This window comes from Oryza brachyantha, chromosome 5 (genome assembly GCF_000231095.2).
Source record: "Oryza brachyantha chromosome 5, ObraRS2, whole genome shotgun sequence".
Lineage (NCBI taxonomy): Eukaryota > Viridiplantae > Streptophyta > Magnoliopsida > Poales > Poaceae > Oryza > Oryza brachyantha.
This window is the reverse complement of record NC_023167.2, coordinates 13,187,136-13,209,177: the sequence shown is the minus strand read 5'-3', so window position 1 is coordinate 13,209,177 and position 22,042 is coordinate 13,187,136. Positions and strand designations below refer to the sequence as shown.

The 22,042-nt window shown below is 37.6% G+C and overlaps 1 protein-coding gene across 1 annotated transcript; it reads left to right on the top strand.

Moving 5' to 3' along the window:
* Nucleotides 1-13,628: 13,628 nt before the first annotated feature.
* Nucleotides 13,629-18,400, top strand: LOC102718930 (LOB domain-containing protein 6-like). The gene is made up of 4 exons (XM_040524319.1): nt 13,629-13,887; nt 14,539-15,004; nt 15,112-15,535; nt 18,124-18,400. The coding sequence occupies exons 2-3, from the start codon at nt 14,555-14,557 to the stop codon at nt 15,499-15,501; spliced, it is 840 nt and encodes a 279-aa protein (XP_040380253.1). The 5' UTR covers nt 13,629-13,887; nt 14,539-14,554; the 3' UTR covers nt 15,502-15,535; nt 18,124-18,400.
* Nucleotides 18,401-22,042: the final 3,642 nt, after the last annotated feature.

Sequence of the window (22,042 nt, the reverse complement as noted above, 5' to 3'; positions counted from 1 at the left end):
TTTACTAATTAGTCTACCCAATCAACCCGTACCAATTATTCTTCATTAGAATGCAATCCAAACCAATCCAACTTTGATTTTAGCCCACCACGCACCAACTCATTTGGTTAAAATGGATCCAATCTACTCTCGCAAAATGGATGCACCATTTGATATGTATAAACCCGGATCTAAAATTTTAAAACTCGCGTTCACACTATAAAAGTTTATCAAATTTGACTGAAATTTGGTAGGATGATATGTTATGTATAAAAGCAACTTTGTGCAAATTTTGGTCGATTTCTACATGTGGGCCCACGTATGTCTGTTATCTTATCCATTATCTATCTAATTAAAGGATCCATTTACCCTACACGGGTTAAATCCATTTAAAACCTAAAATCACCTGACCAAATCTAATCCATACCAATCCATTTGTCTCTGTAACCCAATCCAATTCAGACCATTTGAAGTTACAATCCATTTGCACCCAAACCAAACACAATCCAAATTAAAACCAACCCATTTAACCAATTTCCATCCAACCCATTAGCAGGCCTACCTGCGTGGCTACTGGCTGGGGTTAAAAAATCCAACCGTATCTGCTGTCGTTTTAGCTTCTTTTTCTCGTTTTAGCCGATAACATTTTTTCAAAAAAAAAACAGAATCGGTAAAATTATCCGAAAACGAAATCAGAGAGATAATACATTTTTGACCTGCATGGCTGCGTGCCCCTCCACTCGTCTGCACGTACGTACGTACCCTGCATACATACATTTCTTTATATGAGCACAGCCTGATCCTAAGACTTACACAACCAACCAAACAAACATTTCTATGTATCTCTCATACGAGCCAGATGTATACAGACCCTAAGAGACCAATTAAGCAACTTAGTTAGCTAGCTTGTTCACTACTACTAGAGTACAAGTACTTGTATTACAGAAAGATGAAGTGTATTGTGTATATAGTGACGGAAAAACACACAGCAACGTAATACTAGTAGCGAGTTAGGCCCAATTTAGTTCCAAAAAATTTTCTTAAAAATATCACATCGAATTTTTGGACATCTAAATAAAGTATTAAATATATATAAACATTAAAACTAATTACACAGTTATGGAGGAAATAGTGAGACGAATCTTTTGAGTCTAATTAGGACGTAATTAGCCATAAGTGCTAAAGTAACCAACATGTGCTAATGACGGATTAATTAGACTCAAAAGATTCGTCTCGTGGTTTGCAGGTGGAATCTGAAATTTATTTTATAATTAGATTACGTTTAATATTTTAAATATGTGTTTAAAGTTTTGATGTGATGTTTTTGCAAAAAAATTTTACAAACTAGGCCTTGTTTACAGCTTGTTTAGTTTTGAAAATTTTTTTGCAAAAACATCAAATCAAGTTTTTGGATACCCATTTGAAGTATTAAACGTACTTTAATTATAAATAAATTTCAGATTCCACCTGGAAACCGCTAGACGAATCTTTTGAGTCTAATTAATCCATCATTAGTACATGTTGGTTACTGTAGCACTTATGACTAATCACATCCTAATTAGGCTTAAAAGATTCGTCTCACGATTTCCCGCATAACTGTGTAATTAGTTTTAATGTTCATATATATTTAATGTTTTATTTAGGTGTCCAAAGATTCGAAGTGATATTTTTGCGAACTACTTTTCGCAAAAACATCGCATCGAATTTTTGGACACCCAAATAAAACATTAAACATAGATGAACCAAAAAAAATAATTATACAGTTATGTAAGAAATCTTGAAACGAATATTTTAAGTCTAATTAGTCCATGATTAGCCATAAGTGATACAGTAACCTAATTAGTCAAGATTGAGAAAATTTTTGGCTAATAATGGACTAATTAGGCTCAAAAGATTCGTCTAAAGATTTCTTACATAACTCTGTAATTAGTTTTTTTCATTTATATTTAATACTTTATTTAGGTGTCAAAAATTCAATATGATATTTTTGAATTTTTTTTTAACTAAACATGGCCTAAACAAGGCCTTAGCGATCGACCGACGAAGCAGCTAGCGGGTCAAAGTTGTGTACTTGAACGCACGCACGTCAACTAGCTAGCCTAGCAAGCTGATGATGGAACACACCGGGTAGCATCGAGCGAGACCTAGCTAGGCGTTTCATGACTGTGGACCACCGCTAGCATATACTCTCATCACATCTAGAATGGTGAGAGTTGTTACAAATTATTTTAACGGGTGTATTTATTATCTATCATAGACAGTACTCTCTATTATTTTAACGAGTATACTTATCGACCATCATAGGCAGTACCAGAGAGTGATGTATTGATGATTTAAAATTTAGATAGTTCAATTTATATAAATTAGTTTAAATATTATAAATGTACCATACCAAATATCAGTACAAGTTTATCACGCATTATTAAGAGAGTATTTCCCTTTTTCTCTTTATAAGAATTATTTTTCCTTTTCCATATATATATATACACACCTTACATTAGAAAAAATTTTGGGTGGTCCGGACCCACCGGGACCAATCCACCCCTGGAGATAGAAGCCCATAGCCGTCACTAATGAGAATATTTACATGTGACGGGTCGTAAGAATGTGTTGTTGCTGATAATTAGTCATACTTTATATACTATACAAACACATCCTCTTTCGTCGTTTGTCCCTTCTTCAGATGGCCTCTCGTCCTGTCCTATCAGTGGCCCTCCTCGTTGAAGCTCCTCAAGATAGCGACGGTGGCTTGGCGAGCCTCAAGACAGTGGCATCATCCATTGGGGAGCATGGATTCAGTGTCGACGAGACTTAATAATGATAGATCCGGCACCAGTAGGGCTTGAGAGTGGCGATTCCGTCGCCTGCTAGCCTCCGGAGTGGGAGATCTTGAGGTGAAGGGTAGTATAATGGTGATGGCAGCAACTACTCGGTGGGAGAGGATTAGAGACTGAGAATAGCGATGACGACGCGGATTAGGGCTAGTCTGATTTTTTCTTCCTTTCTTTTTAGAGTTTTTTTAACATCCTTGAAAAGTACCTCGAGGTACCGCATTTTCTAATGTAAAATGTTAGTACCTTGAGATACTATAATTTTGCGCTAAAATTTTTGGTATCTTAAGGTATTTTTCAGGATGATAAAAAACCCTTCTTTTTAGCTTTGGTTTCCTATCAGTAGCGCCTCATGCCCTCATCCTTTCAAACCATTACAGGTGTGAGAAATTAGTAATGCGTGGGAAGCCGTTACAAATAAGAGATTTTTTACCATTTTTGAAAAAGCAGATTCAGGTACCACACTTTTTAACGTAAAAGTTTGGTATCTTTAAATACTAGTATCTTGAGAAGTATGTAAGGGTGATAAAAAAAACCTACAAATAACTAACCACATCAGTAATGGCCCCTTTGAATCACAGGAATTAAAAAAATAGAGGAATAGGAAAAATATAGGATTCTGACAGGAATGTAAGTGTAAAACAGAGGATTGCAAAACACAGGAAAAACGTAGGAATGACCGTTTGATTGGACCACAGGAAAAACATAGGAATTTGAGGAGAGATAAAGACACAAAAGATTTTTTTCATGAGGTTTTACCTCTTGCTAATTTCCTCCAAAACTTGTATAGGAAGAGGTATTCCATAGGAATTTCATAGGATTTCATAGGGTTCATTTCTTTGATTCAAAGGGAATCAAAGGGCTTCGTAGAAAAAATTTCAATAGAAATAAAATCCTCTAAAATTTTCATAAATTTCCTTTGAATCAAAGATGACCTAACTAATTCTTGGTACCGGCTTCTTATAACAGAGAGTTTGATGCCATTATAGATAACCTTGTTTGTGCTTGTTTGTGTGCTAGTGCACGGTTGCACGCATGGACGTCATGTATGGTAGTTTTTTTTTTTTGGGGGTAAACACATGTATGGTAGTTTACCGACGTTGAAAGGTACTAAAGGCAGAGACTAAACTATATATATATAACCGGCCGCCGGCTGGCCGTTGGCCTTTGGGCGGGGGCCGGCCGGGGCTATGCATGCATGGACGCAAAAGCGATCGATGTTGACGCATTCATGCATCCATCCATCCATGCATGCACGGAACGGATGGGCCGGCCGGGCACTTGACAAACAATCATGCAGGCACGTACCCGGCCACCCCCAGCGCACCCACCTACGTACGACGACACCGGCCGGTGGTGCCCGCCGCATCCATGGACGACGACGGAGGTAGCCGGCCCAATCAACCCGATCGAAACGAGAACGAGAACGAGACTACTGTACCGACTGACCGACCGACCGACAAAATCAATGCCAAGCAGCGCGCAGCTCGCATGTCGGCGTCACTAGCTCGTCGCTCGTTCGTCCGGTCCGTGCCTGCCGGAGTTAATAATCCATGTGTACCCTACATTGAATTGGCCGCAGGGGGCCGGGCGCCGGCGGTCGAGCCGGCCGGCCGGCCACCGTGTGTGTGCGCAGTGCGCGCCGCGGCGGCGATCGAGGCGGAGTAAATTGCAAGAGACGCGCGCGCGTCAAAGTTTATCGGCCGGCCGCCGGTACCACCCTGCAGCACTGCACCCCCCTGAACCCTGAACGAAAACGCGCGCGCGCTGTCATTCTCGCTCGCCATGTGCGAAATCCGGGCCAGATTTATTGCCGATGAAACGAGCGAGCTTGCTTTGATTTGGCAGCGCGCCTGCACCTATCTGCGCGCAGTGAGCTGCGACGATGTGTGCAGAACGGGTGGGGATGGAGGAAATGAAATTCACTTGGGGGCGCTACTGCTGCTGCTGCAGAGGGGCATTCAATTAGTACACTTAAGGATACAATGATTGGGCAGGAGCCAGGAGAACTTAATCGCTTCGTCTTAAACACATGCTAAGCCCCCTTTGATTCAAAAAAAAATTCATAGTAATTTTGAAGAATTTTATTCTTATAGGAATTTTTCCTACAAAACCCTTTGAATCAAAGAAATGAACCATATGAAATCCTATTAAATTCCTATGGAATGCCTCTTCACATATAAGTTTTGTAGGAAATTTAACAAGAGGTAAAACCTCATGGAAAAAAATCCTTTCAGTCTTTATCTCTCATCAAATTCATGTGTTTTTCCTGTGGTCCAATTAAACATTCATTCCTACGTTTTTCCTGTACTTTGCAATCATCTGCTTTACGCTTACATTCCTGTCAGAACTCTATGTTCTTCTATTCCTCTGTTTTTTATTCCTGTGATTCAAATGAGCCCTTTATTCACGTGAGATCGAGCTAGCTTCTGTGTCAGCTAGCTGATCATGAGTTCATGACTAGTTGTCATGATAAAAATGGCATGGACAGGGCCGGGAGACAGTAGTGTGTGCTGTGGCATACTGGCATGAGCTGAGATCGTTCGAGATTTGGAGGAATTTTTTATTTCTTGCTGCTTGGTACTATAGCTTCTCTCCCTCCTATAATATGTGCACTTTTAGTGGTTTTTATGGGGATCAAAGTCAGAACTGAAATTAGATTGGGATAGGCATGATTTGGTTAAGACGATAAAGTAGATAGAGAAATTGTTATATTTTTAGGAAATTTATAAATGCTAGAGGTTGCTATATTTTGCAACAGAGAGAGAGGATGTTAGAGCTTTCTAATGGATATCCCGACTGGGTAACTTATCTTGTCTGAACTCTGAAGTATGTATACATATATAACATAAAAAAAACATGTACAAACACCTTTTATAATCACTATATATGCCGATTGGAAAAGGACTATCAGTGTCGATTCCCTAAGAGCAAGTTTAATAGTATGGTCAACTACTAGCTCCAATTCATCTATAGCGAATTTAATAGCCAACTCATATAATAGCTATCTACAAATCATATACTACCATGTCCCACATATCATACACCTATTGTATATTGGAGTCCGTACTATAGCTGGCTACAAATTAGTAGTCCACTTCTCTTCTCTCTTCTCTCTTATCTCCTTAAAATATGTTTATAGCTAGCTTATAGCTTGCTATTTTACCTGCTCTAACCAGAAGTGTGATCCTAGAAATGAGCTCCTTTATCAATGCCAGATTGGGAACTAGCACTGAGCCACTGATGGGCATGCGCCCTTTGTTTTCCTAAAAACCGAGCTGGCTCGGCTTGGCTCAAGCCGATGCTTGGAGTCATAGAAACCTCGATTTTCATCATAAATACTGAATCCATTTTAACAAAAAAAAACTATAAATGTTGTTCATCGCACAAACGACACTAAACCCTTGTATCCCATAAAGTCCTATATACACAATCAAGGTCATCGACCAAGAACAGAATAAAGCCAATCCAATAAGTCATGGACCAGAGAACATAACATCCACATAATCAAGAACAATTGTTAGCCTACACAGGTTGAACATGCACACTGCCATATGTGCCATGCAATTTTCCTCCATCATATTCATATCTATATGCACATCCTGTGGCGGTCGGCCCAACTGATCGATGGCGCCAGTGAGGACCATGCATGTCCCTCGACCAATACGTGAAAGCAATTGGTGCCTGAGCTCTAGCCCCTATTACATAGTCGATCTCGCCTTCCTCGGTTAAACTGTGCTAGGAGAATGAGAGAGAGAGGGAGGCGGCGTGGATCCGACGGTGCCCAAGCTCTAGCCCTCGTAGGCCGCGTTCCTTGGGGTGAGAGTTAGGATAAGCTATCTGGCGCAAAAAAAAATATAACATTTGTTTAGTACATAATTAATTAATTATTGATTATAAAAAATTGAAAACAGATAATACAATATTTTAAAACAACTTTTATATAGAAAATTTTCTTAAAAAATACACCGTTTAACATTTCGGGGAGCATGCGTATGAAAAACGGGGAAATCTAGATAACTTATCCTTGGTGCCGAACGGGGCCGTAGTCGATCTCCCCATCCCTAGTTAATAACCGGAAGATAGCAATAGAGCAATAGAGGAAGGAGGGGTTAGGTGGTGGCTATGACAAGGAGGGGTGCATACGGGGGTGGGAGGAGAGATGGGAGAAGGATGTGAGAGAGGGGGGAGAGGGAGGTAATTCAATACGTGGACGGAGCACTTAGTTGGATTGGTATACGGTAACTCAGCTCAGGGTCAACAAAAAAAAAACTCAGCTCAGTTTTTGTGCCGGTTTAGCTAAACTACTTGCATTAATGACTACTCTACTAGTTTGCAATAAAAACCGTATTGATGGTACACGTATTCACCAGTGCCAGTTGACAGTTCTTGACCATATTAATATGGGTGGGTGGAAAACCCTTTCCTTGTGATGGGTTTTCACACCCAATATGGAAATTGGACGGTATTTATGGGTTATTTTGTAGTAATATACACTGCAGCTTATATTTATATGAGATGTACATGTAATCATATACAGTCTAGGGCGACCACAATGTAGCTATCATACCATCAATCAACATCCTCATGTGTATATATATACCTCCTCATTTTTTTTATTAATTTATTTTTAGTTTACATGTCGTGTCCGAGAACCTTTTAGAACTTTCAGCACTAATACTTGTTTTGACAGACATACTGCCAAAATCCGAAGTTAGGCCATGTTTAGTTCTAAATCAAAAATTTTTTTACGCCTTCACATCGAATGTTTAGATGCATCATGGAGTATTAAATATAGGCAAAAGACCAATTAAACAGATTCCGAGTAAATTACGAGACGAATCTTTTAAACCAAATTGCGCCATGATCTGATAATGTAGTGCTACAGTAAACATTTGTTAATGACAAATTAATTAGGCTTAATAAATTCGTCTCACATTTTTCTGGCATAATCTGTAATTTGTTTTGTTATTAGACTACGTTTAATACTTTAAATGTGTGTCCATATATTCGATGTGAAAACCAAACCTAAAAATTTTCACCAGCTAAACAAGGCCTTGCAAAAGCTCAAATGTATGAGTGTATATATGCAGTTCAGCTTGAGACGTTTCTACTTGTTTCGAATTAATTAGAAAGTACCAGGGGTTAAAATTTTACCTCTTGTCATGATAAGAGTGGCCACGCAGCATGAGTTGTGACCATCATGGTATTGAATGTTAGATGGCTGAGACCCTGTTTGATACCCAGGGGATTTTTGGACACTAATTAATTAGAAGTATTAAATATAGACTATTAATAAAACCCACCTCATACTCTGGACTATTTCACGAGACGAATCTATTAAGCCTAGTTAGTCCATGATTAGTGAATGTGATGCTACAGTAAACATTTGCTAATCGTGGCTTAATTAGACTTAAAAAATTTGTCTAATAAAATAGTCTTTATTTATGCAATTAGTTTTATTATCAGTCTATATTTAATCTCCTAATTAACGTCCAAACATCCGATGTGACACAGAGAGATGCATCATCAATCATGTATATTCTTGCTACATGCATTAATGACACAATATTGTATTTTGGTCTGGTGACTTTCTATTTACATGAATGTTGAGGTGAGATATGAAGGGCTCTAATTGTGGTGTTAAATAAGAGGGAAGTAGTTGTGTGCCGTACTGTAGATCCTATACATACTATATTGTCTGCTCTTAGCTGGGCTATATGACTGTTGGACAGTACTTCCATCTTTGCACATCTATTTTCATTGAGGCTATGTTTAGTTCCTAAAAACTTTTCTCAAAAACATCATATCGAATCTTTGGACATTTAAATAAAGCATTAAATATATATGAACAATAAAACTAATTACACATTTATAGAGGAAATTGTGAGATGAATCTTTTGAGACTAATTAGGTCGTGATTAGTCATAAGTGCCACAGTAACCAATATGTGCTAATGACAGATTAATTAGACTCAAAAGATTCGTCTCGCGGTTTTTAGGCGGAATCTGAAATATTTAATACTCCAAATATGTGTCCAAAAATTTGATACGATGTTTTTACAAGAAGTAGACAAGGCGTGATTTAAATCAAACCATCTAGGACCATTGAGCCAGAGAAGCTCGGATGGCTAATAGTACCTTTTAGTAGTGATCATTCAGTTTTTACGGACATTGACGGCAATCCACAGTGAAGCCGGCAGCGGAGGAGCCCGGACAGTCGTCTAACCAGCTTGGGAGGGGTTTTCCAGGATAATACATTGATACTGATTTTTATATTTTTTTAAAAAAGTGAATAAATTCAGTATATACTTTCGATTAAAAAACTTAGGACATAATCATTTGAGAACTAAGTAATACAAATATTTTATTGTTAATATGAGGACAGAGGGTTTATATGTATATATAGCCATCATGAACCAAATGTTCTCATGAATTAAATCATATTGAATTCTCATTTCTAAAAGTAAATAACTTTGGCAGTGTCACCAAAAGTAGCACACCGAATACCATGTAACACCATGAAAAGTGGCGCTACATTCATGTTTCATGACGATGTGGCATAACAACTTAAACCATTTTTGGAATTTTAGGAATAGCATATGACTAAAAATAATCTTGAAAAACTCTTATCCAGCTTATTAAATTCTTAAATATAAATCATATCAATGAGATATTAGGTATCTCATATTTCACCAAGACAACACCTACTTTTTCTAGAGTGAGGGGAAACATCTATTAAATACCAACAATGTAGAGAAGTGGAACTATTATATTATATAGGGGGACACGCAATTTCAACAAGGAAAATTTGAAAGTTCATACCCACACAAATGTGAAGATCATTATATGATCATAACTGCAATTAACAAGGGGCAACTTGCTAGACTTAGTCTCCTTTCCCATTTGAAATAAATAATTTACAAAGGGAAAGTTTAACAATGTTGACAACACACTCATGAAACATTGCACACAACAACCATTAAGACATAGCAAACTAATTAATCCCCATATTGACATTACTCACATGCCTGCATGCATCTTCCAACCCAGCAGTCTGCCAGCCCTCTACAGCCATGTTGCGATCGTTGTAGCCAGCTTTCCGACACACCAAGCTTATTATCCACAGTCCCACACCTTGGAGCTCATAACAGAGCTAGCTTGTTATTACACTGATCATTCCCCAAATTAATTTAGTTAATTCCCAACCTTAATACCTCGTTAGCCGATGGTTCCATATATGACTCGACCGAACTCAATTACTCCTAGGCCCTAGCTAAATCTCACACCCTCCATATTCGTTGGAGTTGGCCACACTAGATTATAAATCTAAAGAAATTATTAATTAATCTCATCGACAAAAATGCTGGTGAGAACAACTGTCCAGGTTTACTCTTGCTACCGTGAGGGTGGTAGGGACCTTATGTAAGGCTACAAAGTCACATTTGTTGCTATTGAGCATGTTCAAAGGTAGAGCGGCATGTTTAAAAGTAGAGCCCACTATTAACTCTTGTCCAATCCACACCAGTTATAACAAGATTCTATTTTATAATAGTACGTACAAATGCAAAGTTGTGTATGATTTTTTCATTAATACAATGAAATAATCTTTTATTACACTATTTTCCTTTTTACCACCCTCATACACCAAAATTTCCTTTAATAAATACTAAGACTCGACTCTAAGTCGTTGTGATGCATAACAACTACTTTTCTCTCTTATTCTCTCTTTTCTCCACATCACCAAATTTGTTTATGTGGCGATTAGTAGAGTTAGCTAATAAATACATTTGTATGTGCCCTAACTCTGCTTAACTATCATGCCTTAGTTTATGGTCTTTAGAGAGAGATCACATCCCTAATACCTCTCGTGTGTGTCTCCTCTAGATTGGATTTTCATTGAGCTACACCATTATTATGGGCTGTTGTATTTATGTACATGTGTTCTATATGCCTTGAGTAAGCAATAATTAAGGTTAATTGTGAAAATATGCTTGTGTAGAGCTGAAAAAATGAAAAGAAATTTAACTCACCTCTTCTATTTGCAACCTAAAGCAGGGTTCTTGCACTTTCTACCTTATCCCACATGACCGCAACCACTCTCTCCATTTTTTTCATTGATTTTCCTATCAGATACATATTCAAGTTATGGACATGAAAATCGCTTGAAACCAAGGAAATACTATATCTAGAATAATTTTGTGTGTGTTATTTCCTCTTAAACCGAATCGTTGAATGATTTGTGATAATTGTTTGAGGGCATAATGTGTAAATTAACCATTATGAAGTTAAAAATAAACTTAAAAATTATTCTAAAATGTATATATTCAAAGTTTTAAAGAAATCACACCGTTTAGCCCTTTGAAAATTGCATATGTCATTGAATGGAAGTTTTTTTTAAAAAAAATATATAGAATTTTTTTGAAAAGTATCTAAAACGGGGAAGTGTTTTAACAGCTCGAGTCGGGACATCTAACATGTATTACTAGAGGGAGTATTTCTTTCCTTAGTGCATATTAGAATTGTAGTATATTCTTTGGCCCATAGGAGAAATAATTAGTAAGAAAATCTCAAAAGCCCACCTTATAGCAGGCATGGATGCATGTGAACTTTAGGGTGTGTTTGGTTGGTGGGATATGTCTGGATGGTAGATAGCCGTTCAGGTTTTTGATGTGTTTGGTTCGTGGGCGAAACTGGATATAGTGGCCCAAAAAGGGAATATTCCATGAAGATGCTGGATGGGTGTATCTGGCCAAATTGGCCGGATTAGCTCATCCACCTTCGCGAACCATGATCATTAGTGATTGTTTAATGATAATTAGCTTGTTTTGACATTAATTAGTAATTACCAAGTTTAAATTAGTGTTAATTAATGATAATAGATATATTTAATTGAAAATTTATATTAATTACGATAAAATCTATGATGATTAATTTATATTATTATTTATTAGTAATTCAATATGTCCATCTCATCTATCCTCATCCATCCAACCAAACAAAAAATTGGATCATCCCATCCATTTAACCAAACATAAAACTGGATCACCATATCCCTAAAGATATGGATGGTTATATTCCATTCCACCTTGACCACCAACCAAACGTACCCTTAATCTCTCACATGGCTTAATGTAGAAGATTAGGACATTCTTTTAAGAGAGTATGGCCTTTGAAGCAATGGTGTAAGAAAGAACTAGAGAACCACACACGCATGCTTGCTCGCCTTACCGGACAAGGGTGGCGTGTGGACGCGACATGTATGTCAATAGTCCACTAAAATGGGCTCCTCATGCTTACGCAGACACGACTTCTTTTTGCAGTTTTGTTTTGTTCAAAATCTTATTGATTTAAATAGAGTTTATTTGGTTCTAGTGGTTACATGACTTATCTAATTTGGTTATGAGTTGTAGAGAAACACACACATCCCGATCTCTCTATAAACACTGAGTCTTCATCTCCACGCAACACATGCGAAAACAACTAGGTTTTTGCCACCTTCTATGTACCATGTCATCGCACTCGTCTACTCCGTCACGCTGACTGGCGTGCATCACCATATCCAGAGAGTAGGTCTCCGGAACCATCGCCATCGACATCATGCACCAGGAGAAGATAAATAATGTTTTTTGTGAAGCGCTATGCACGACTGCCAACGTTCACGAAACCGATGGTTTCACCGACACAATTATCGCAATAACCATGATTATCGGGGTGAGAAACCACCCAAAACCACGATTATCATGCTCCGCCGGGCGGCGACTTTGGAGCTTTCCATGGTAAGGTTAACCCTGGCGACCGCTCCCTGTTTGTCCACTACGACATGTCTTCCTTCTTGAGCTGCGGGTTAACATCATTAGAGCAGGTACAATAGTAGGCTATAAGCTAGCTATAAACATATTTTAAGGAGATAAGAGAGGAGAGAAAAGAGCAGTGGGCTATAGATTTGTAGCCAGCTGCAATACGAACTCTAAGACACATTGTGTGTATGACAGATAGGACATGGTAGTATATGTTTTTTTGTAACTATTGTATAAATTGGTTATTAGATTGGCTATAGACGAATGAAGCTAGTAGTTGGCTATACTATTGAACTTGCTCTTAACGTATGCTACTGCACAAAGTTCATGTAAACGCTTCGGTTTGCACAAAGTTCATGTAAACGCTCCGGTTCAGAACCTGCTTTTAAACAGTCGGTACATTGTTATCATGTTACTTATGGTCGATCTATTCATATGCAGTGCTTTTGTTTATATGTCTAGATCATATCCATATGAGATGGTTCTATTACTTTACATATTCAATGTCATGATTTATTTATAGAATAAATTAATCTACATATGCTTATATTTTCAAGCGTGCCAACTTTACAAAACAAAAAGGGACCGTCTGGTGATCAAATGTTTGAAAATTTTAATTTCATCAATCAAATCATGTCACTGCCATTAGATGATAATCTGAAGGCATGTATGCAAGTCAAAAATCTCATAAACGCCCTCCCCAGCACTGAGCGCATGTTTGACAAAAGAATAAAAAATCAAACGTATGATAAATAGCAAAAGTGAGATGAAAATACCTTCTCGTCAGCTCGTAGTTAGACCAAAATGATTAAACAAAAGATCACAAAAATCAACGCGTATGATCCTTGGAACACCAAACCCTGAATCCATCCCTCCATTGTTTCCTCAATTATGATCCGTGCGCCATCTAATAATGAAGGCCGATAATGATTTGTTTTCGACACTCCATCCCCAAATTCTCGCCCCATCCCTCTCAACATATACCACACACCTCACCATCTTTTTGGTCGTCACTTTCATACTCCATTCTCTCTCTTCTCTCTCTCTAAAACAACCATCCAACCAGAACCAATTAGGTACTAGTAGCTAGCTAGCTACAGCAAAAGAAACAAACGATCGAGAGAGAGAGAGAGAGGGAGAGAGGGAAGAGCAGCAGCAGCAGCAGAGGCCAAGGAGCGAGGAAGAGGCTCGCCGACGCAGCAGAGAGAGAGGAGGAAGAAGGCGGAGGCAGCGGCACGAAGAGGGCAGCCGAAAGCTTCGTCTCGTCCCACGGAAAGGGTGCGTCTGTACCTTGGCCTCCTCGCCGTACTGTATACCACCTCGCTAGCTGCATGCGTCGGATCCAATGGGCCGGCTCTTCGATCTCTTTTCTTTTCTTTTTATTTGATTTGATTTAATTTCGCCCCGTGTTCTTGCTGCCTTTTCTTTCTCATCCTCTCGATCGATCCGTGCTGTTTAATTTTGTATATCATGACGCGATAGCTTCTTCGTTTTTGTAGTCCAAGAAAAAATATTTTTTTGTACTCCACTACTGTTCATGTATGTAGCACACATGTACGCAGCCTCACTGACATGTCTCTCTTGAGAAGTTTTGCAGACAGGAAAAGGGAATAAATATCATCTGCGATAGTTGGAACAAATCAAACGAACCACAACTTTTCTTTTTTTTTTCTCGTGTCCCTTTTGAAGGAGATTTGCTTCCTTATTTTTGTAGAGAGAGGGGGTGCCACAGATCGATTAGAATATGTATTTTACGACTGTGCATATGCAGATTGCTAGCTACGAGTAGTTGTTCAGATTTAGCAGGAAGAAAATTTACGATTCATTTCCTTGTAGTTTTCGTGGATTTCTTGTATACACTAAATTTGCCATAAATGCAAAACCCTCACCGACCGTCTCTTTGCTTTTGGGATTTCGGATCTCGCGTAGGAAGTCGGATCGATCGATGGCCTCGTCGTCGGCGTCGTCGGTGCCGCTGTCGTCGGGCTCCGTGATCACGGTGTCGTCGTCGTCGGCGGTGGGAGGGAGCTCCGGAAGCACGGGAGGCGCGGCGGGCGGCGGCGGCGGCGGCACGGGGTCGCCGTGCGCGGCGTGCAAGTTCCTGCGGCGCAAGTGCCAGCCGGACTGCGTGTTCGCGCCCTACTTCCCGCCGGACAACCCGCAGAAGTTCGTCCACGTGCACCGCGTGTTCGGCGCCAGCAACGTCACCAAGCTGCTCAACGAGCTGAGCCCCTACCAGCGGGAGGACGCCGTCAACTCGCTCGCCTACGAGGCCGACATGCGCCTCCGCGACCCCGTCTACGGCTGCGTCGGCGTTATCTCCGTCCTCCAGCACCAGCTCCGCCAGCTCCAGCAAGACCTCACTCGCGCCCGCTACGAGCTCTCCAAATACCAGGTTAATTACATCTCATAGGATCGACTACTTTGCTAGCTGCTGCTATATATATAGCATATATGTGCCTCGGCTGATGCTGTACACTATCTGTGCACCGGCGACACCAGGCGGCGGCGGCGGCGGCGGTGGTCTCGTCGTCGAACGGGCCGCCGGCGATGGCGGACTTCATCGGCAGCACGGTGCCGAACTGCACGCAGAACTTCATCAACGTCGGCCACACCGCAGCGGCGGCGATCGGCGGGGCGGCGGCCGGTGGTGGGTTCGTGCACGACCAGTTCGCCACCGTGCAGACGATGCTGACAAGGACCTACGACGGCGGGGAGAGCGCGGTGGCGAGGCTCGGCGTGAACGGGAGCGGCGGCGGCTACGAGTTCGGGTACTCGTCCGCCATGAACGCCGGCGGGCCGATGTCCGGCCTCGGGCCGCTCGGCGGCGGTACGTTCCTGAAGCCCGGCACCGCCGCCGGCAGAGGCGAGCGGCCCACCGCCGCGCAGTAGCGCCGCGGCCTGTTCAACTTCGATCCGTGGGCAGGTTTGTTTCTATTAATTCGGCTTAATTTGCACCCAAAGAATGCGCGCATTAGGTTTTCTTAATTCTGTGATTATATGCATACTAGATTTTTTCTCTGTACCTCAATACCTCTCTTACTATGCATGTAGATATGGAGATGGGTTTTCATCATTTAGTTGGATATCCACAAATTATTTACATGTCATATAAATAATTATTTAGAACTTTTTAAAGAAAGGATAAGATAGATTAACATACTATCTCTACAAACATGCAAGTTCAAATTCGACATGTACAAGTCGTAACAAAAACAATTTAAAATAAAACTAGCAGAAGTCGAATTTAAACTTGTGTGGAGTGATATATCTTATATTAATTTATCTTATCAATTTTTTTAAAAAATAATGACTATTTAGGTGACTTTGCAAGAAAGGAGTGGATATCCTAACAGAGTAATAAAATACCTTTCCATGTAGATATATTATGTATCCGCGGATATTTTACTTTTCATTCATATTTGTGAACTTTTGTTAATTAATGAAATGAAATGCTAATCAAGTTAGCTATGTGAAATTTAGCTAGCTAGATTGCTAAACTATGTGATGCATGCATGCTTGCCTTCATAGATACTACTATTAATTCCCTACAGTGGAGGAGAGAAAAACATTGGCATACCGTTTGGATGCCCTAGGTAGGATATACATAAAAAGGGTGTGTGTGTATATCCCCCATCTACATATCTTTGAATTAGTATCCAGGTTCACTTTTGGTACAATATCAAAACCAGTCATTTTTCAATAAAAAGACGGTCACCGTACATGCCTCAGCACGTGTAGCAAACGAAAAATAATTTATAAATAAAATTTTTATCTATGTGTTTTTATGATCTAAAAATCAAATGAAGAAAAATAAAATACGATGAGAAAACTCTAAAATTAACAGTAAATGTAAGATTAAAAATTTAAAATTTAGTTTATAAACATAGGCAGAAGTGAAAAATAAGAGTGGTGAGCCTTGGCATGACTACATATATTTTAATTGGTGGCTAGTGTCATTAGTCATTACGTATAAACAGTACACTGTTTGCATGATTTTAGAACAGGTCACTACAAAGTGAATTTTAATTTGGAACAATGAATGTGTAAGAGCGTATTCTAATAGTACTCTGCGCGGTGGACAAACTAAATTAATTACTACGGAATTCTGATATGCTTACTCGGCATTTCATGCCACACAGTGCACGTACGTACAGTTGATGTCTATATATGTATGTTACAGAAAATGTATAGATATACGTAGGGGGTGTTTGGATACTATCAACTTTTTTTTTAAAAGTACTTGTCACATGAATGTTCGAATGTTTAGACACTAATTAGAAATATTAAATATAGTCTATTAGTAAAATCCACTTTATATTCTGGACTATTTCATGAGACAAATCTATTAAGCCTAATTAGTCCATAATTAGCGAATGTGATGCTACAGTAAACATTTACTAATCGTGGATTAATTAGGCTTAAACAATTTGTCTAATAAAATAGTCTTTATTTATATAATTAGTTTTGTTATCAATCTAAATTTAATACTCCTAATTAATAAGTGACTGTCACTGGATTCAAACAGCGCCGTAGCCGTCTCTTCTTCATAACATTTGTTTCAAGAAAGAAAAAAAACTGTTTGCTGCAGAGCTGCACTGTACGTGGAATTGATAGAAAATAGTACTACATTTTGATATGTACGCTACTTACCTATGAGCCAACGTACGGCTGGTCATGGCCGGCCGGTTGGCCACCTTTTTTTTATAGATATGATACCCTCGTGTAGTGTGGAACATCAATTAAACGCTTAAAACATTGTCCAGTTCCATAATTTTTATCCTTTTGGATAAGAATATGATCAAACTTTAGAAGTTTAACAATTAACAATTTTTAAATATTTAGTTAAAAAACACTAGGACAATGAGTGTATATGAGTTATAAAGAGTACTTTCATAAAATCAAACATTTATTTATTATATATATTAATAGAAAATCACAGTTAAATGTATATTTAAAATGACCATATTGTTGTTTAAAATAATAAGAATTATCAAATTAGAGGGAATATTGTCCAAACATAGTACTAGTGACATAATTATTCCTCTAGTCTTAAATATTTGATGTTTATGATAATTTTATTCAGTCAAAATCTTATATATAGTTATGACCATTATGTTTATATTATAATAAGTTTATAAAATCTTATAAGTTTATGTCCTAAACATTAAAATATCCATGCATGCGGGAGTAAAGACTATATAGCTCTCAGTATTTTATATATATATATATATATATATATATATATATATATATATATATATATATATATATATATATATATATATATATATATATATTCATGCTTCTATACATTTTGCCAAAAGTGTAATATTTAGTTCTAGTGATTTATTCTTCATGAATACATATGTATAGAGGCATATAAAGTTTCAGTATATATAATATTCTCCAAATAATTCAGGAGAAACATTTTAATTAGCTAGCGATTAATTATTTTGATCCATTTTTCTGACACCCTATTAATATTGTAACTTTCTGACACTTATAACCCAGGTAAATGAATTGAGGGCAAATAACCAAGAGCTGAAGACTAAATTGGTGAATTATTAATATCCTAAAGACCCTTAGCTAGGAGGGCTTATGTTTACCACTTACCACCACTTTACATGCAGAAGAAAATGTGTTGTTAGCAATACTGCTTGTTTAAATTTGTTCATGTTTATCTCTTTTTTTTCCTCCATTGACAGAGACGAACCATGCATATGTACTATCCTTAATTAGTTTGTGGCTTGCTACATTTGAGTGTGAATTTAGACCGTTTGCAAGCATAGTCCCTAACTTAATTTTTATATGCTACTCACTCCGATTAAGTAAAATTATTAAAGTTTAACCATCAATAATTTCACAAATATAATTATATATGTATGTATACCATGAATAATATTAAAGGACAGTTAAGTAAAACCTTTTCTAAACCTCAAGTACGTCCATGCATGGTACTTCCTTTTATTATGTAATGAATAAAACACAAATAGATATAGGTTAATTTGGATCCATATGCACGTTTATTATTCCCCTAAGAATGCTTGTATTTCGGGAGGGAGGTACTAATTCATTAATTTTGTTAAGTTAAAGTAATAGCTCGTCTAGGTGCATAAAAAAATTACTTATATTTGAGAAGGGACGTGAAACTCATTAATTTTGTTAAGAACGAGTGTAAATAAGCATGCTATAAGAGATTAAGAGTTGCCACATCAGACTTTTGCTATAACACGAGATCCAACAAACTTTGCAATAGAAAAGGGATGAGCCATGTACTCCCTCCACCCAAAAATATTCAAATTCTAGGATTCAAAATTTATCAAAAAAAAAAACTAAGTTCTACCTTCTTGTCTATTCTTAGCTCACAAATCAAGGATATTTATATCTTTTATAACCCTTCTATACCTACTCACAAATACTTGCTTCATATTAATGAGGGGTAATTTTTTATTTTTTTCCTCCCTCCGATTTGATAATTCTGGTCATTTTGAACAAGCTTAAAGTCAAACTTTTAAAATTTTGATAATTAATAACTTTAAAAAATATTTACTTACAAGACATATGTATAAATAAGCCTTAAAATTAATTTTATAAAAGTAAAAAATGTGTTTATTATATATATATATATATATATATGTTATAATAGAAAGTCATAGTCAAAAATGAATTTTTAGAGACCGTAGCATTATCCAAAACGACAAGTATTATTAAACTGGGGAGAGTATCTACATAGGGTGCAGCCGACACAGAGTGATAGGGTGAAAAACCCCATTTGTTTCATAAACTACTAAATGATTTTTTTAAAAAAAATTCTATCTAAAGTTTTTTTAAAAAAATAATCATTTCAGTCATTTTTCGAGTTTCCAATAACTAATACTTCATCATTCATTCACTAATGAGATGTGTCATTTTGCACGATCATCATCACCTTCTCTTTCATTCAAGCTCACCCTAAATGTTTCTTAGCCTCTTAGGATTATGAGAATCTTTTTTAGACGAAGTATAGTATTAAATGGACTATAGATGATGTGTTCGTTTTTATAGTTAGAAAGCGGGAGGACTAGAGAAGTTGTCTCTAGCTTGTGGGGAAAAAAGTTAGTTACTTATTTCGCCCCCAAATAATAGCTACATAGCACGCGATTGAATATATTCTATGAATCTAAGCAGAGACATGCCCAGATTAGATGGCCAGTCATATACTGAGTAGCTATATTTTTGTAAACAATGGAGTTAAAAAAAAGGTACATGCTCATTAGTCACACGATCAATTGTAGTATTATATATATGCAGATAGCTACAGTATACGCAGGATGCTTCCATCGAGATAAAATATAAATCCTGAGAAGTGAGTACTGTATATGCATGGCTATTGACTTTCTGCAGAAGAAGAAAAGGTCGATCTAGAAGCAGAGCTAAACAAGCACTACACTGCACACACATGTAATGCTTCCTGCACACTCCTGCTAATAGCAGACTATAGGCTAACTAAATGCTGAGATAGAGAAGAGAGAAGGAGAGAAGAGAAGCGGGCTATAAACATATAGTCATCTCTAGCATAAGAACTAAAAAATTATGTGAGAGAGACACGTGTACTATACATTAATTATAAACAACTAACTAATATATGAGTTAGCTAAGAGAGACTACATGGATTATTATAGCGAACAAGTTAGCTATATTATTAGCCTTGCTCTAAGCATGTACTCCCATTATTTATATCGATCTTACCCCACCCTGAACAGCATGCACTTTGCTTGTACCAGAGAGCTATGTGTGCATGCATGCCTCATACAGAGTGAAATGAACGCACGGCTGGGGCACTGCAGTAGCAGCTGCTGAGTGATAGCATCAGGGCCAGCCTCTCGTTTGCCTGCAAGAGCCTAGGGCAAGTGACATGAGGTAGCTTGCTAGCTGTGCTGTAGTATGTGTCATGCATGCACAGCTAGCTGATTACTGTAGATCGATTTTCTCTTAATACTAGACATGTCAGTGTAGAATTGTAGATTTGGTAGTAGTACCGCTCCTAGCAATATATATGGGGAAATCTTACAAATCACAGCTCTTATATAGAAACACAGCTCTTACTATATCCGCCCCGTAATAAGAGAATTTGACTATACATTATCAAAATCACTTGTTTTGGAGGACAGAGGCAGTACTTGTATAGAAACAATGACTTCCGTCGTGTTTTTGCAAAAACAAAAAAATTGTAGGTAAACTTTTATATATGTGTCCATCACAACTTAAAAGCAAAAGCTGTAAATTATAGCAAGATAAACACATAAAATTAAGTCTAAATTTAAATTCAAATTTAAATTACAATTGTGAAACGATGGAAGCCAATATCATTGTCTATCTCTATATATAGTAGTGTAAATGTATTTAGAAAATATATTTATACAAGTTTCAGTGCTAAATATATAGTAGGTAGCACGGTGGCTGCACAGGTACTTAACTATTATCCTCATTATTTTATATTATAAGATTATTATTCTCATTCTATATTATAAGGCTTTTTATCTAATTCATATAGATTCTAACTAGTGAATCTGAACATTATGCAAAACATATAAACTGATTAATCCTAAATGAATCTAAGTAGCGACAAATAGTTTATAATATAGAACGGTAAGAGTAGTGATCATATACATATATATTGTCCATGCATGCACAACACGGCTAGCTAGGAGTATCACTAGTTTGAACACATCTTGATAAAAGATTATTTTATTTTTTAGCTATCTAATAATATAAATGAACAAATTAACTACTACAAAGTTTAAAATCTACTCTATAAAGATAAGATGATAAACTTCTGTCTAGAAACTTTTCATAAAATATACACAATTAAACAGTTTAGGAAAACTATCGTCCTGAAAAGTGAGAATAAATTGGGAACTGAATAATCCAGTAAATGAACGCAGCCCAGCTCTTCTCTAGTATCCCTTCAAGATAGTCATATATTAGTAGTTCATGTATATTTTTACTTTTGAGGAGGCAGAAGGCATTTTGCAGAGGGTGACAGACGACAGAACATGAGCAAGAGGCACAGCCTTGAATGAAGGCAGGTGAGCAGGACTCTCCCAAAAATGCCGTTCGTTGTGCAGGACATATATTCAATGCTAGCTATACGTCCTCGCTGCATTCATGGTCGCATACCAAACGAAAGCACCTAGCTACAATATCCTATCCCTATCCTTCTTGTCTCTCTACCGGCCTTGCTACCAGCTAACAATGCCCACTATGGGCCTGTTTAGTTTGTAAAATTTTTTTGCAAAAACATTACATCAAGTTTTTAACACATATTTGAAGTATTAAACGTAGTCTAATTATAAAATAAATTTTAGATTTCGCCTGAAAACCGCGAGACGAATCTTTTGAGTCTAATTAATCCGTGATTAGCATATGTTGGTTACTGTAACACTTATGG

Excerpts from the sequence above, each read along its gene's own strand:
- LOC102718930 (XM_040524319.1), top strand. The coding sequence starts at position 14,555 with ATGGCCTCGTCGTCGGCGTCGTCGGTGCCGCTGTCGTCGGGCTCCGTG. Across the intron at positions 15,005-15,111 it reads ACGAGCTCTCCAAATACCAG|GCGGCGGCGGCGGCGGCGGT; the intron begins GTTAATTACATC and ends CGGCGACACCAG.